The sequence below is a fragment of the Crocodylus siamensis genome, chromosome 3 (genome assembly GCF_052110815.1).
Source record: "Crocodylus siamensis isolate JL-2025a chromosome 3, ASM5211081v1, whole genome shotgun sequence".
In the NCBI taxonomy this organism is placed as follows: Eukaryota; Metazoa; Chordata; order Crocodylia; family Crocodylidae; genus Crocodylus; species Crocodylus siamensis.
This window is the reverse complement of record NC_143397.1, coordinates 253,502,735-253,519,579: the sequence shown is the minus strand read 5'-3', so window position 1 is coordinate 253,519,579 and position 16,845 is coordinate 253,502,735. Positions and strand designations below refer to the sequence as shown.

Sequence of the window (16,845 nt, the reverse complement as noted above, 5' to 3'; positions counted from 1 at the left end):
GCATTTTTCCACAATTAAAATGAAATGCCACTATATACAAAGATATTGGTTGAACACAACATTTTATTGATACATTTGCAATTTTAAAGCCATTTGGAAGCCTACCAGTGCCTCAATCATTGTAATAAAATAAATTCTAAATAGCTTTTATATTTTGGTGTTCAATTTTGTTTTTTTATCATGGAAGATCAGAGCTCCCCTTGCCCTCTTTCATCATCAGAAGGTGGGTCCAGCTCTGGCTGCTCCCCCCCCCACACACACCTGTTTGTGGTGCTGAGCATAGTATCATAGAAAAATCAGGCTGGAAGGGACCTCCAGAGATCATGTAATCCAACCCCCTGCTCCAAGCAGGACCAGCCCCAACTACATCATCCCAACCAAAGCTTTGTCTAGCTGGGTCTTGAAAACCTCCAAGGGTGGAGATTGCACCGCCTCCCTGGGAAACCTGGTCCGGTGTTTTCTTACCCTCCTAGTGAGAAAATTCTTCCCAGCCCCTCATCATTCTTGTTGCCCTCTGCTGGACTCTCCAATTTGTCCACCCCCTTTCTGTAGTGGGGGCCTTTTTAACGCAGTACTCCAGATGTGGCTTCACCAGTGCTGAATGGAGGGGAATAATCACTTCCCTCAGTCTGCTGGCAGTGCTCCTACCAATGCAGCCCTGGATGTTGTTAGCCTTCTTGGCAACAAGAGCACACTGCTGGCTCATATTCAGCTTATAGTCCACTGCAATCCCGAGCGCCTTTTCTGCAGAGCTGCTGCCCAGCCCGTCAGCCCCCAGTCTGTCCCGGTGCATGGGATTGCTCCGTACTAAGGGCAGGACTTTGCACTTATTCTTGTTGAACCTCATGAGATTCATTTTGATCCAATCCTCCAATTTGTCTCATTCACTCTGAATCTAGCCCTACCCTCCAGAGTACCTACTACTCCCCACAGCTTGGTGTCATCTGCAGACTTGCTGGGGGTGCACTCTGCCATCTTCCAGGTTGTTGATTTAGACATTGAACAAAACTGGCCCCAGGATTGACACCTGAAGCCCTGCCCTTGACACCAGCTGCCAGCTAGACATTGAGGCATTGGTTACTACTCTCCGAGCCCAATGCTCCAGCCAGTTTTCTATCCACCTTGCAGTCTGTTCATCCAGCACGTATTTCCTTAGGTTGCCTGGGAGAATGCTGTGGGAGACCATATAAAAAGCCTTGTTAAAATCAAGGTAAACCACATCCACAGAGCCAGTCACCTCATCACAGAAGGCAATCAGGTTGGTCAGGCATGACTTGCCTGGTGAATCCATGCTGACTGTTCCTAATCACCCTTTTTCTCCTCCAAGTGCTTAGAAATGGATTCCTAGAGGACCTGCTCCATGATTTTTCCAGGGATTGAGGTGAAGCTGACCGGTTTGCAGCCCTAATATGCCAGGGTCCTGCCCCTGCCATTACCCCTCACTCACAACCCACAACCCCCCAGCCTGCCAAACGGGGCCCCCGCTGCCAGGGCTAAGGGACCATTCTCAGACTCGGGGACATTTGAGACCAATGTCTCTGCAAGCCCATGGCCTCTGCACACCCCGTATCTTTTCCACCAAGGAAGAGCAGAGGATCTTTAAGCAACTCCAAAATTTGTTAATCTTTGGCCACTTGAAGAACAACAATTGCTTGAGGAATTGCTTTTGCCTGCCCTAGTGTCTGTAGGGCTGCTTTATATTTCAGAAAGACACCAGCCCCTTTAGACACAAGAATTACTGATTTCTATATGGTGAGTCAGTCTTAAGCAATTAGGGATAATTATGTTTCAGAACTCATATTCCCATGAACTTGCAAAAACAAGCCTGTTTCTCTTTGGGTTTTTGTGCTCATAGTTTCTACTTTTTTTCTGGATACCTTCCAGGCTCACTTTTAAAGCTTGAGGGCCCAGGCTGGGCATATAGCTTGGAGCCAGTGGAAGATAAGACCATATTGCTCCTGCTTGGCAGAACAGTGTTTTTCTTCCCTTGCATCAGAAATGGTTCTGATGAAGGCAGCTTTAGCACTGCTCTGCCAGGCAATATCTTAACTGAAACTTCACCCACTTGGTACTGATTCATGCCACCTGGTTCACTCCTCCTAGTCCCAGTGGCCACAAACAATATTTACGGTTTCTTGTGCGTTCTGAAGAGTGGAATTCATGAGATGAAAACCTCATCTTGACTGTTGATCTTATGCTTATGATCCTTACTGCCTTTCTACAGAAGGGTCAATGAGTCTATGCAGCACAGGTGATGGAAATGACAGGTCCCTGAATATTGGAATTAACCCTCAGGTCCTGAAGCACTGCCTGTTTCTACATAATGCATATCTCTGAACTGCCTCCCACCTTGCACACTGGTGCAATCAGTACATTGCCTTGCATTTGTTTGTGCGGCTGTTAAAGTCAGTTTATTTTATGCTGTTCTCACCTTGGCAATATGCTACAGGTTGGGTTTTTTAGCAAAGCCACAGGTGCAGCGTACAACAGAAGCTGTGCAGCAGTCTTCACTGCTACATAGCCACATTATTTTTGACTCTGTGCTGTCAGATCAAAACCCGAGTGTGTGCTCGTAAAGAAGGGACCTGGAGTGGTTCTTTAATCCCTGCTGCCAAAAATATTTTGGTTGGGGTTTTGTGCTTGAGGTGGACAAAGCATGGTTTTGAATGAGCCTTGTTGACCGGTCTGGCATTTCACCTCTTGCATTTCCTCTCAGCGCTAAGTGAATCCAGTACCAGACCCCCACCGCCTATCTCCTTCCTGCTTCTAAAAACAGCAAGCCTTGAAAACACTTGCTGTTGCTATGGCAACATAAAGTCCATTAGGCCCCTGTGTCGGCCAGTGATGAAGAAGCCCTGGTTGCAAAAGAAACGAGCGACCTCGCTATGCTTCGAAAGGCTACAGTTGTCACATGGCTACATTGCAAGGATATGCAGTTAAACAAAACTGACTGTTATTAAAATCTGCTTTTAATGACCACAACAGGATGGTGAAATTACCTGATTAAACAAGGTTTCATTGGCCTTAACTCTCACTATGTTATTTATTACTATTAACAAAACAGACACCCACTAAGGAACGATCTGCTAAAAAGCGGTGTGGAGCGAGCGCTGAGTGCGGTCGCGTGTCTCCAGCCCGTTCGTCTTGTGTCTGTTGTGTTCGACATCTGGAGACTACACTGATGAACTGGACAGAGACATCAGTTGCCACACCAGTGCCAGCATGAACCATGGCTTCCCACCTAGTGGGGCCTGTCTGAGATTACTAGAATTATTTTCTGTTTGTAAGTATAGAGAAACGCTGCAGGATCTTGGGTATTTCTGTGTGGAAACTGCTAGTAAACGTTGCCTTTTAATGTAATGTTCCAAAAACATACCCCAGGAAAAGGGCTTTTTATAAGCAACTTGACAAATGCACTCGTCGAGTTAAGCGTACCTTTGAAGAATTGAAACTGTAATCAGCATCTGAACCTTGCCAGGAAGATGAGCTCAGTTTGGTTGCGCTACCTTAAGATTTGGCAGGGAAATAAGAACAGAAATGCTTCTGTGCTTATTGTGGCTAAAAATATGCCTCGTTTGGGAAAATATGCCTAGATTTGACTTCCTGACCTTCTGTGAATTCAAACTGCTTGGAGTACTTCACCAGCTGTACCGAGCGAAGGTCAAAAATATCTCTTGACGTGCTTTTACTCCCATCTATGGATTGGTCTTCCCATTATACAAACAAAGACGTCTTTGTGAGTTATTTATGTGCTTTGCTTTGAGCAGATGAAGGCTTCTCGGAGGCTTTCCCACTTTATATTCTCTTTTTGTGGTGAGCAGTCTAAGGCACTCGAGTATCTGCTGGGCTTCATCTGATCAGCCTTTGGCCAGAGTGATCCCAGGGAGTTTAGGGGAGAGGGGCAGCATCTCTGTATCGGGCAGGGATGCTCATGTCTGGCCTGACTGAATTGAGGTTCTGGAGCAAGAAGCTTGGCCTGTGTTCTGAAAACCATCGTTTAAGTCTGGATGGAGGTTTCCCAGCACAGCCTTTTGGACTTAAGTCAATTTTATTGCTTAGTCGGATATCGCAGCAGTGAACACAATAGACGGACAGGTGGACAAATAAGTGCTAATGTTAATTCCCTTTTCTGAGAACAGTATCTGGATGTCCCACGATAAGTTGCATCAGTGACGCATCCACCATCCTAAAAGTCTGATGTGCCTCCACTGGTTTTGCTTGTGTGCGCGTCTGTCCAGTGTCTCTGAGGCTCTGTTACCAACCTGTCCAAGTACATTATACGTGAAGCATTCATTTTTTCACAAGCATGTGGCCGGTATCTTGAAAAGTCATCATCTGTTGTTCCTGGTTATCAGGGCACACAGACTGATTCCTTACACCGCATAGTGATACATGCCACACATCTGTAATATGAACCTGGCCTTGAAAACACAGCTTCTGCTAGGTTTTGATAGTTTCAGGAGGGATTTTAAGTTTCAAGAGGGATTTTATTTTAAAGTGGTTATTTCCTTGTTTCTGAAGGCAGGAGAAGGAGAAAGGAGGATTTTTTTCTCTCCTATTGCATCTTTTTGGCTGCTCTAGCTGAAGCTTTACCTTTGTAGCAGTTGCAGCAGAACTACTTGCATGAGTTATTTGTCTGATTTCTGTTGGGACATTTCAGTGTTACTTGAGCAGTGATGGATTGAAATTGCAGCAGTATATTTAAAATAGAGTTTGGTTGCAGTTAGATTGGTTTACTTGTTTTCTATGGATATTTTTTCAGCTGCTTCATGGTTTTTGGCTGAGTGAGAAAAGGCAGAGTACTGGTATCCAATCAAGCAAGAATTTATTTTTGAAATGAGCAGTAAAGTTCCCAGATTAGAGCAGACGGCTGCAGCTGATCTCATCCCTTGCATGAGTAATTCTGTGTGGGTATTTAGTGGACTAAATCAGAAGGTTATAAACTTCGAATGAGCTTCTTTATTAGAAACCTGTAAATGGTATTAAAGATGCAGGAATTGCCCCTTTCGAGGATTGCCACTCTGGGGAAGTCAGCGTGTACGTGCTCAGCCCTCCTCTGAGCTCTGAGGAATCCACGTAGTGTGCAGTTCTAACGAATTTGTAACTCCTATCTGAAAGCTGCATTCTTAGTATTTTTATAATGGCAAATATCCAAGATTAATAATCCACATAGCAGAACTGGGAGTAGGCTGCAGCGAAGGCTGCGGTATCATGTTGAAGTTCAAACAGGCTTTTTAATAGTCCGAACAGTGGTAAGTAGCAAACAAATTCTACTTCTGGTTCGTATTTTTTTGAATATTTACATTCTGGCCTGTGTAGTTCGAGGCCGAACGACTATCATCATGTATTTCTGTTAGGCTAAAGTTGTTTGTTAAATGTGTTCCTGGTTAAACTGAAATGTAAGACGTCCTTTTTCTGTTTAATTTGCCAGTAGGATTGCTTCCATAGTGATCATATCTGCCTCTTGTTTTCTAGTTTTGTAGCAATTCAACAGAATATTTCCATAGGAAAAATAAAAGTGTGCATGCAAGTATGTGCTTGATTAATGGCCTGTTGGAATTTTTCACTATAATTATACCTATGCCACCAGATGAAAAGAAATGTTAACGTGAAAAATAGTTTTGTGGTGCAACCATCATTTTCTAAAAGCATCTTGCATTGCTCTATGTCTTCACATATCAAGATTATTGTGTTTCAGACTCCAGTTCCGAATTTTGCAAAGGTATTCCCCTCATGTTAATGTTAGGAAACGTAACCAGCCCTCTCCTTGTCTAAAAGCAGCTTTATTTGTCTTGCTAATTCCCTGTCAGTTGCGTGCCGCGATCCATTAATTTAGAGGAAGTGACTGGAAGAGAATTGAAGATGAGGTGTATTAGGCGCTGAACCAGAGAGTTACTTATCTGTACTGTAACATTTGTATTCTCCTTAGTACAATACTGGAGGAAGAGAAGCTGCAACAAGAAGAACGAATGAGAATGGAATCGAGGCGACAAGTCACCGTGTCGTGGGATTCAGGAGGATCAGACGAAGCCCCTCCCAAGGTAGCTATGCTTGGCTTTCAATACAGACTTTATATTAAGCAATATTGTTGTTTTATTCTGTTTACCTACTAAATACCGTTCAGTAGCAAAAGAAGCCCAAAACTGCCTCCCTCTTCTTGCCCTGTGTGATGGTCTGCTGCTAATAACGAGGTGTAACTAATTTTGTAATGTTTTAGGCAGATTTTACTTGAAGGATCTGACTCCTTATGTGCCAAGCTATTAGACACAGTTTGTATTGCAGTCTGGGGCTGTTAAGCTAGACGGCACTAACATTTCTCTTCTTTCCCTTTTCCCAGAGGTTTGTGTAACTTGCAGGAGACTAGCACAGCTAGTTATTAAACTGTTTTGGCCGGGGGCTAAACATTTTTCTTTCTGTCTGTGTTGCTTCTCATACAATATTAGCCAGTGACATCCCCAACAACTGTAAAGTCACGTTTTACAGCAACAGAGTGAGTTAGGTAAAATATTTCCTTGCCTTTTACTTTATTTTGAGTAGACTGTTGAAATTCCTCTCTGAAGACTGCCTGCAGATTAATGGGATTCTTATGTACTCTGGTTTGCCCTTTGTTTCCCTGTCACCGATATATCCGTCCTGTCTGGACACTACAGCTGTACAATCCTGGAGCCTAATAGAACTATAAAAATACTGAGCACCCTCAACCCCTTTTCAGTAACCTCTTGTTAGGAGTCTCTTGGCACCTTCAAGCACAAATCTTGTATTTTGGCTACATTCTTTTTTTTTCTAATTGTCACCATCAAGGTCCCAGATATCATCTCTGTCTTAATCAGTTCCCTGGTCATGAAAACCTGCTGCCCATAGCTGCTCCTGTTAGCCTTACTTGATTTTGCTGCTTCTGCCACACATATCCCAAGTAAGTTGGGTAAAAGGTAGATTTTCTTTTACCATCCCTAGCTTGTTGCCCAAGGGAGTTATGAGCCCACTTCTGCACTTTGATAGGGTCAGGAGGACAAGAGACTTGGGCCAGGGAAAAAAATGATTTGAATGTTTTGCTGTATAAAAAATGGAGGGGAACATAAAAAGGCCACTGACCTATTCAGTCAGCTAAGGTTAACTATCATGATTTGATACCTGTATAAATTGTCAGTGTTTGACAGATTAAACATTGCATTTTTAAGGCTAATCTGAGTGGACTTAATGCTTAAATTATCTAATGAATGAAGAATTACAGTTCTGTTAAGAAAACACATCATTAAAGCCTTTGAGAATGGTATTTATGAGCTTGAAATGTGAAAAAGTGTGCTTGCTCTGAAGCTTGATACCCATATTGTATTTTCTCTTTGGATGAGTTTTTTAGCTCATGTTTGCTCCTGTTCAAATTACTCTCTTGACATAAGTGAAAAACAACAGCTAGGCTAATGCATCACTTCCCAGAACTTCTCCATAAAATATTAAGGATCTCTACTAATGGCATGTTAAACTAGTTGGTTGAATGCTGTGAGTGTGGGATTTTAATGTTGATTTTTATAGGGGAGTCTAGACAATCTTCTAGTGGTAAAGTTTGGTTTCTTCTGTGATGTGTCAGTTTGAATCCTAACTCAACTCTGCCCTTGTACCGACAAAAGTTTTCAAGGCCAAAATTGTTATGATACGGGCATATTCTTGCACATGCAGAGTCGTAGTGAAGTTTTGCAGAACGCAGTGATCAAATGATGTAGTTCCAAGAATGCCGTGCTGGTGTCCTTTAGTGACACTGTGGATGGCTTCAGCCATTTTGCAGAGTTGTTACAAGTGCCTTTTCTCTGTGCTTGATTCCTTCCTCCCCACAGCACATAGCCATAATCCTTCATCTCTGAAGAAATAAATTGAGCTGAGCTAACTTTGATCACGTATCTATATGAAGGTTGCCACTGGTGACAGAGAATTGGAGCTGATCTAACTAGAAGATAAAAGTATTGCATGCTAAACAGTATCTCTGTCATCTAGTAGCCATGAACGGACATGGCATGGCATTACCAACAACTTGTGTGCTTTTGGATGGCTCTGCAGAAAAGCAGTCATCTTTTCACACAACACTTCTCGGTACCTTCATCTGAATTTCCTTTGGCTGTTTATGTTTCTTCATTTTGGAGCAGACAGGATGTGTGGCACTTACTCCGAATATAGAAAACAATCAGTTGTCTGATAGCCAGCCAAAAAAAACCTTGTGGCCACTTGCCAGCAACCACCTGCAGTCAGTGCTGCTCTCTTTCCTAAGAGCAAATACTTCTAGCTTTCTTACTGGATTGGGAACGAGTTACAAAAGAGAGCAAAAATAATTAGGGCACTTTGGAATTTTTGGTCAAAAGCACCTTCCATTTGGGACAGTCAATTACATGAATGTTAAAATCAATCAGAGCTGACTGAATCCCTCAGGATATTTCCTGTGAGTAAATAATTTGATTTGCTTTACTTGTGTTCCCTTTAGACTGGATTCTTGCCAAAGCATTTACTATCAAAAGCATTCACCAAAAGAGCAAATTGATGGCAAATAGCAGCAGAGCATAGATGATAAACTTTGCAATATAAGCATTAACACTGGGGATCTAAGAGTGTTGCTTTTCCAACATATCCCATCAGACCCAACCAGCACAGTTCAAGATGTTGCAGACTTGAGATAGACTGCTCATGGAGTCATTTTCACTTGCATTTTGAAGGAGAAAAATTGCCTTGTCTAAAGATAACTTACTCTGTTGTATCTTGCATATAAATGCTGTCTCTCATAACGTTCACCCCTTTGTATTTCAAGCCCAGCAGGCCTGGTTACCCCAGCCCAAGATCCAGTGAAGGCTTTTATCCTAGTCCACAGCACATGGTTCAGCCCAATCATTACCAGGTAACTTTGTGCCTGCCCTTCAAAATGTTAAAGTTATTCACTGCTTGCCTGTGATGGGTCTGATTCTCCTGTCGCTCACGTAACTTTGGCTCTGCTGAGTTCAACAGGATTACTTTTAGATGTAGACCAGAGCTGTCTCGTAGGTTTATTTTGAATGGCAGTCAGTTCAATGTTTTGTTCAGCTCTCAGCTACAGCGAATGCTGTTACAAACTTCCTCTTACTCACCAAGGATGTTCAGTGCTTATGTGATGCTTCACACTAAGCTACAGGTGACTTTCATGTTAAAATAGGATTAAATGGTTGAATTGCTTTGGTTTTGTTCATGCTCCCTAGTGACTGACTTGAAGCATTTCAAATGTTGTTAGAGCATTAAAGGCCTTCCAGGCTATCTCATCGTTTACAGCACAGTTTAAATGAAGTCTTACCCCATCAGAGGATATTTTTAAAAATATTCTGTTCTGAAAACATTCAGAGGTTTTAATTTTGTACATAGCCATAATACATCAAGACTCAGGCAGTATATTTTCAAGAAACTCTTCAGTTGCGTTAAAGCTGCTTTGATTTTTCTATAGAGAAGGAGCTGCCAAGTCATCCTGCAGCTAAATAAGATAACGACATGCTGCCACTCAGGATTTAAGCCTGTAACGTCCACCGGGGGGTACATTTTAGCATCGTTCCATAGGGCGACATGAACACGACTCCCATTAGCACTAATGAGAGTGATGCGTGTAATTCCTGATGCTGAAAATGTACTGATTATGTCCTTTTCTTGTTCATTAAGGGATTTTTATGTTCTCTGTTACTGGGGTTAAAACAGTCCTTTTAGCACTGTTTTGAGGATGCTTGTTCTACCAGCACTGTGTGTCTTATTAAAGGAATATTTGTGGGTATGTCATTTTGGCTTGAAATACTGACTTCCTTTTCCTATTTTCTCTGTTTTTAATTGACTCAATCTCTTTCCACGATGCACTTTTTATTACGCTCTTGTGCTTGCCCATTAAGTAGAGATATGTCTCCATGCTCACTGATTAACTGAGAGCCTTAATGCAGTCATCAAACACTCTCCTTTTTATGTAGGTTTCTGCATATCCTGGTTCTCATGGGATACCAGCCATGGCAGGCAGCATTTACCCCGGCCAGGCATCTCTCTTGGATCAGGCAGATTCCTGGAACCATCGGCCTCAGGAAATATCCATGTGGCAATCAAATGTGGAGGTAACAGGACTGTTCGTACTGTACCATCATTGTGCACTCAAAAGTGTTTCTTTCTTTTTTTTAATCTAAGGAAATCAAGTCCGTTTTCTTGAGATGAGAGAAGGCGGGAAGTGTTTCGTGATAGAAGCAGTGGAGTAGGTGTCATGCCTGGCTTCTTCCCCAGCACTGTCCGTTACCCTGGCCAAGCACTAGTTAGGGGTCTACTGAACTCAAGGTGCCTGCCAGTTGATTTTTGCGAGCAGACCGTGGCGCTGGCAGACATTTTTGTGGGTGGAGCATGGCGCACCCCCTGGCTCCAATTGGTCAAGGGACCCTGGGGGCCCCATTCCTCACATCTGGTTGGCTGTGCAGGCTGTCTGTCATGTGGCCCCACCCCTTGCTGCTGATTAGTGGCAAGGGGTGGGACCTTATGATAGACAGCCTTCACAGCCAATCGGGGCAGGAGTGGCAGCTATCTTGCCTTGCCAGCAGCCGCCCTCCCACACCTTCCCCCCCCTTGCCCCCACACCTGTCACAAGCTCTGCTGGCTCTCCAAAGGGACTCAGCATTGTATTTTCAGGAAGTTTTGTTTTGATTTTTCTCAGGAAGCCCATGCGTCTTTGCAGAGCCTGCCTGAAATCGCAGTTTCCGTGAAAATCACACCATTGCAATTTCAGTAGGTCCCTGGTAGTAGTGCCTCTGTGCCTCGCTCTACTCGTCTTTGTAACGGGAATTGAGGCAAATGGGGACTTGGTTATGAAGTGCTTTGGGTGAACCCAACACGCAGCACTGGGGAAGTGCAAAGTTGTTCTGTTCAAGGGGAAAAAAAATCACATCGACAAAATACGTATAAACTGATGATTTATTTATTATTCTGTTTAGAGAATATATTCCCAGTGCATCTTCTGAGCTTGGGGTTTCTCCACAATTACATAGAACTGAAACGAAGTATCTTAGAAATCAGCATTTGAGCTGCATTTCTGCTGAGTGCATAGCATGTTTCACAGACATATTTTACTTACAGTCCCTTTGCTTCCTCCTCCCCCTTCCCCATCGTCCTTCTTGCTCAGGTTTCTCCATACGAAGTTAATTTGTTGTCTCTGAACCATGCTCTGTAATGCATGTGTAGTCATGAAAAATGATTCATTTAGCAAAATAGGGAATAACATGCAGGTGTCATATCAGGAGTCTCAGGTTTCTTTTTAATTTTTGCTTGGTTGACCTGACCATACATTCTGCCTGTCTCACTGCTTCCCGGCAACTCTGTAGTATGTCTGGTATAGGATCCCTGCACAACCTGGGAATAGTTAATCAGTGATAAATGGCCTGACACATCTCTTACATGGGCTGTGTATCACCCTAACCCCCCTAGCGGGCCATTTATTTTCAATGGGGCTGCTAACAAAGTGAGATCCTGCTCATTGTCATTGAAAGCAAAAGAATCTGAACCTCTAGAGGCCTAAATAAAAACAGTATGAGAATATGGTATACTTCAAGCCGGTTCATCACAAATATATTTTTATATAAATATATACACATTTGTGATGAACCGGCTTGAAGTATACCATATTCTCATACTGCTCATACATATATGAGGGGAATATATATATATCCCCCTCATATATGTATATCTGAGAGAGAGAGAGAAAGATGTTTCCCCAGCCTTAATTTGCCCCTTAAAACTTAAGGAGAGTGGGCTGCCAAACCTTGTTTCTCTTCTTCAAAAAACCCTAGTCTACATCGTGTCATTAATGGCTTCAGAACAGCCTTCAGGGGGTCACATCAGCATCTTTCAGCCCAAATCATGCCTTTGTAGAGCTAGAAGTTTGTGACATCTGTTGATCCATAGAAATGTTCCTGTGAGATGTTTTGTATGTGCCATTTAAGCAGGCAAGGATTTTTGTTTGGGCAGAAGCGGCAGTGGTAGTTTTATGTGCAGCATTTGCTAAAGTATCCAATAGAATTAACAGTAAAGTTGTGTATCGTATAATAACATGGTTGTTGATAAAAGCATACAGTAAAATTACACATTCTACTAAGTTGAGCAAAAGTAAAATTGAGTGTAATATATGATCATATATAAAAGTAAAGTGAAACTATGTAAAATAGTAAAACTAAAAATGAAAAACAGGGAATTCTATTTGATTTTGGCCCCTATTCGTTCTGTAAGTAGCACAGTTGCATCTATGGAGTATAAGACAGGCTGTAAGTTGTCAGAGAGGAGCCAAATTATTTTTTCTTCATTAGCCCAGTACTTAAAATGTTCCACAAATGGAAAGTTTGGATGGAAGCATTCCCCTCGGTGTTAAAACCACAGCTTTTTATTGCTGCCCCAGACAGACAGTAAAACAGACAAGCATGTGTTTATTTCCCAGTCTGAATAAAATGCAAAGTATAAAGTGGTACCAACATTGCTGGAAAACTAAACTTTTTTTTTTTAAATCTGTTCAGTACCAGTAATTATAAGCAAGGTAGAGAAATGGTTACCACCAGAAGTCTCACATTAAAAGGGACACTTGAATTTGTTATAGATATGAGAACCCTGCCTCACTCTTACAGGAGTTGGTTTCCTACGTCCATTCACAAGTTTCCCGCAGGACACAGTTCACTCCTGTGATTTCTACCATGGTAGCCAAAGACAGCCTTAACTTTGCTCCCTAGGATTCTGGCACTTTGGACATGCGAGGAATGGGACAGGTTCTGCCCACACATCTCATGGAGGAGAGGTTGATACGACAACAACAAGAAATGGAGGAAGATCAACGTTGGCTTGAAAAAGAGGAGAGATTCCTGGTAATTCCTTGCTTCATGCATTGCTTCTTTCTTGTTCTGAATTACCAGTTAAAGCCTATTAAAACTGATAAATTCTGTACAACATGAGCATGAATTGAACAGATAGATATCAGTTAACTTTCAGCCTTGACTTATTTGGGCCACCCTCATGTTCTAGTAATTTCAGAATATATATCTCTTAACTACCCATTATAAAATTAATTATTTACATCTGAAACAGTTAGTTTGAAACAGATTTTAAATGAAATATCAACCAGGGAAATTAATCCAGTTTTTGAAATGTCTGAAATAGTTGTTTTCCTTGTGCCCTGTAGTTGAGTCTTCATCACATTTGCATCTCTCTAGATTATAAGGTGTAGCTATTTTTGCTAGTCTGTGGCGTCTCCAGCTTGACCCTAAATTTATCATGCTCAGTCCATAGAAGACTGATGTCATTTCACACCTGCCTGGCACCCGTGGCTCTGAACCCTGGTGTGTTTAATATTCCTTTGGAGGAACAGGAGAGAGATTAGGAGAAGGGATTTTTAGAAAAAATGAGGTATGGCAGGAGTGAGTAATCATTCTTATTGTTTGTGAAGAGATTCTTTCAGGGCTTTTTGTATCACTGGAGGAAGGAGAACAAACGTTATGTGTAGGTGGGAGCTTTTATTTTCCTACCTCTGTAGAAACCTGTTCACACTTTGCCAAGGCCATAGTTGTACCTTTCTGTCTTGGAAGGTGTAGCCTTAGGGACTATCAAAATTGTAGTTCCCCAGTGATCGGTAGTATCAAAAAAACCTCAAAGTTCAAATTCTGTGTTTAAACACCTTTCATACCAGTGGTTGCTGGGGAAGCTACAGAGACGCACAGTCAGACCACGGGTTGGGAAACAACTCGCTATTGTAGTCTGCATAGGTGCTTGTACAGTACTCACCGTCTGAGTGCCCTCCAGTAGTGCAGAATGTCAGATGACTAATGTCTGTCGTACCTCTGTTCTCATTCTTTTTCCAGGCTTATAGAACTGTGTGGAATGCTTGGGGATTTTTAATGTGATGTATAGCTATAAAATATGCATATCCAACATTATGTTGCTTGCGTGTGAGAGAAGGCAAAGTGCCTTGTACTTCAAAGCAGAAGTGGCAAGGTCTGGGTCCTTCCTTCCACCAGGAGTTTGTTTACTGTCTCGGGCTAGCCCCCAGAAAGCTGTCTCCTGCACACACGAGTGTCACCTTAAATGTAAGAGGCCTCTCCGCCAATCAGCGACAGGGAGGTGAGCGGGGGAGCCTGCAAGATCAAAGGAGCCACTGCACAGGCCACTTCTGCCACAAATTCTTTAGGTCCTAATAATAAGTAGGGACCTACCCAAATTGCAGGAATTGTGAAATCGTGCAATCTCTGCAAAATCCACAGTGGGGAATAAAACATATTAAAAATAACATGCTGACTCCAGTGGGAGCCAGGAGTCGTCCTCACCACGCAGCCTACCCAGGGGGAGAGCTGAGGGAGGCTGCTGATGCAAAGGCAAGCAGGCAGGATGGCTGCTTCCCCCTCCTCCCCCCCCACCGATTAGCTAAGGACTGCTTGTCACTTGACTCCCTGCCCCTGCAGCCAATCAGAGATGGGGGAGGGCAGGGGGCTGACCACAATAAGCTCTGAAAAAATGGCAGTGGGCCCCATGATCTGCCTACAAAATTAGCTGGCTGCCTCCTTGAGTTGGGTAGTCTACTAATAATAAGCTATTTACTGTCCTTATTAGCTACTAAGGGCAAGATCTGTGCATGTTAGTGGTGCCTGATAAGGAGGTCCTGCCGGTCTGTAGCCCAGCTTCAGCAGTGGCTTAGGAACAGTCATTACCTTTTCATCTTGTGTGCATCATCTTTCGTTTTCTGCCATTGGTGTTCATGTGACCTGCCTCCAGCCAAACTAGAAGTAACCTTGATAGACTGGGGACAGCCACGTTATAATTCGCATTCCTCAAAGGAAATGGATATGCTTGCACACAGATGTAACACCATATTTATTCACATGCACCTTTTTCCTGAAAATTAGCCGTCCAAAATCAGGGTGCGTGTCATGAGCAAGAAACCTGCTTCCCATGCTGGAATGGCAGCAGGAGATGCTGCAAGGGCAGCCGTGGGCTGTGCTCAGCACTGGCTCACCCGGGGCGGGACGCTGCAGCATGGAACAGGGCTAAATCCCGTCGTCTGCCTGCTGCAGGGGCAACAGCTACAGCTTAACCCTCCCTTAAGTGAATTGGCTGCTACTGTTGGCTGAGCAGCAGGGGGGCAGGGAGTGATGCTGGCAGTGGGACTGCTCAGTGCAGCCAGAGGGTTCAGCTTTCGATGAGCTGCTACCACAGCAGAGCCAATCCTGGAAAAAAATCTTTTCTTCCTTCGTTCTGTCTTCTCTAAACAAGATTTGTGTCTTATTTAAGAGAGTGTGGTATGCGAATAAATTTGGTGACACAATCTCAGTTTGGTTATTCACAAATGCTGGCAGTTCTTCCCCTGCCAGCATTTGTCATTGTATGTATTGTGATCCTAGACTACAGGTGTGTATGTGGGTGCCAGTTGTAGAATGGATGCTGATTTCTATATTGATGAGAACTGTAAATTAAACAGGCTAAAACTTTACTGGCAAAGTATGTTAAGATCCATAGCATACTGCATCAGAGAAAACTATTCAGTTAACAGCAAAGCATTTCTAAGATTTTTTTTTTAAATGACCTTCCATATTAAACTCAGGCTGCTGACATGTATTTATCTTGAATGCCATTAGAGTAGAGGAGCAGTGATATATTTCTAAACGCTCACTGCTCCCATGAATTGTGTCTGGCTGGCCAATTAGGTTGTTTTCATCATGTCTTTTTTGATATCTTCAGCTGTTGTCAGAGTGGGACTGTTCTCCTAGAGCAGAGTTCAGCAGTGTTTTTGGGCCAAGTGCCAAAACCCCCACAATCTCGACATAAAAGATGTTGGTGCACCAGGGGCAGATGGCAAGGGAGTCACAAGGGTCCCGATCCTTCTGGTGCCAGCGCACCCCCTCCCCCTTCCCCATCATGCTCCGCAAGACGTGCATGCAGCCACCACTGGCATCTAGCCAGGCCAGGGCTCCAGACCCCGGTGCAGCTGCTTGCAGCCTTACAGTTTCCTGCTACAAGCAGCGCAGGCTTTGGGCAGACTCCTGCCACCCACCATGGAGCCTGGCCTGCTCACAGCAGGGCTTGCAGCCTCCCCACCATCTGCTGCGAGCAACCCATACTCCGTGGCTAGCAGCAGGGGTGTGCCCACAGGCGGGGACAGCTAAATGGCTTCACATGCCATGCTCTGGCATGTGTGCCAGGGGTTGCCAACCCCTGCCGTAGACCCTGCAGGCACACATCTCATGAAGTCTGCAAGAGTTTCATATGCATAATTCTGTAAGAGCAGAAGCAGTGTAAGCTTTCTCATGATAATTTTATTGTACCGAGGGTGGTCCAGGAATATGAGAGAAGCAAGTTTTGTGAGGTGAGGTAGTATCTTTTATTGGGCCAATTTGTTGAGAGAACACAAGAGTGAGGAGACACGTTTTCAGGCAGCGAGTGCACTTCATCAGGTCTGGGAAAGAAGCACAGTCCAAGCTAAGTACAAGTGAGTACAGTTGCTCTCCTCTAACCCAATTATGCAAATAGCATTGGACCACTGGAAAAGGGACTGGACAGTTATCACCTGTGGAGCAGAGAAGTTGGCAGAGAGAGGTGATGATTAAGTTATAATGAGCCATAAAACTAGTGCTCTTTAAGTTGGTGGTTTTTGGTGTCCAGTAAAATTATGAATTTCTGTTCCACGACCTGTTTTCGAAAGGAATTGTCCTGTGAAGACGAGGATTGAGAGGTCGGAGATGGAGTGGATGTTTTTTAAAAAATGTTTTCCCGTTGCAGATGGAGCATTTCTGTGTTCAGCGTTTTTCTGTGGGAACGTGTGCTGTAGTTTACTTTCCATGATGGCACGCACGTGTAGGTCAC

General features: G+C 43.5%; 1 protein-coding gene across 9 annotated transcripts in view; it reads left to right on the top strand.

Moving 5' to 3' along the window:
• The window catches only part of PTK2 (protein tyrosine kinase 2), a 347,400-nt gene that overhangs the window by 302,736 nt on the left and 27,819 nt on the right, over positions 1-16,845 (top strand). For 7 of the 9 annotated variants that reach the window (XM_090040716.1, XM_090040718.1, XM_090040720.1 and 4 more), the window contains 4 exons: positions 5,930-6,041; positions 8,789-8,875; positions 9,954-10,091; positions 12,732-12,863. In XM_090040716.1, coding sequence (XP_089896842.1) covers positions 5,930-6,041; positions 8,789-8,875; positions 9,954-10,091; positions 12,732-12,863 — 469 coding nt within the window. Of the gene's footprint in view, positions 1-4,936; positions 5,253-5,929; positions 6,042-8,788; positions 8,876-9,953; positions 10,092-12,731; positions 12,864-16,845 lie in introns of those variants that run through there. The other 2 variants (XM_090040723.1, XM_090040719.1) reach the window with 2 other exon arrangements.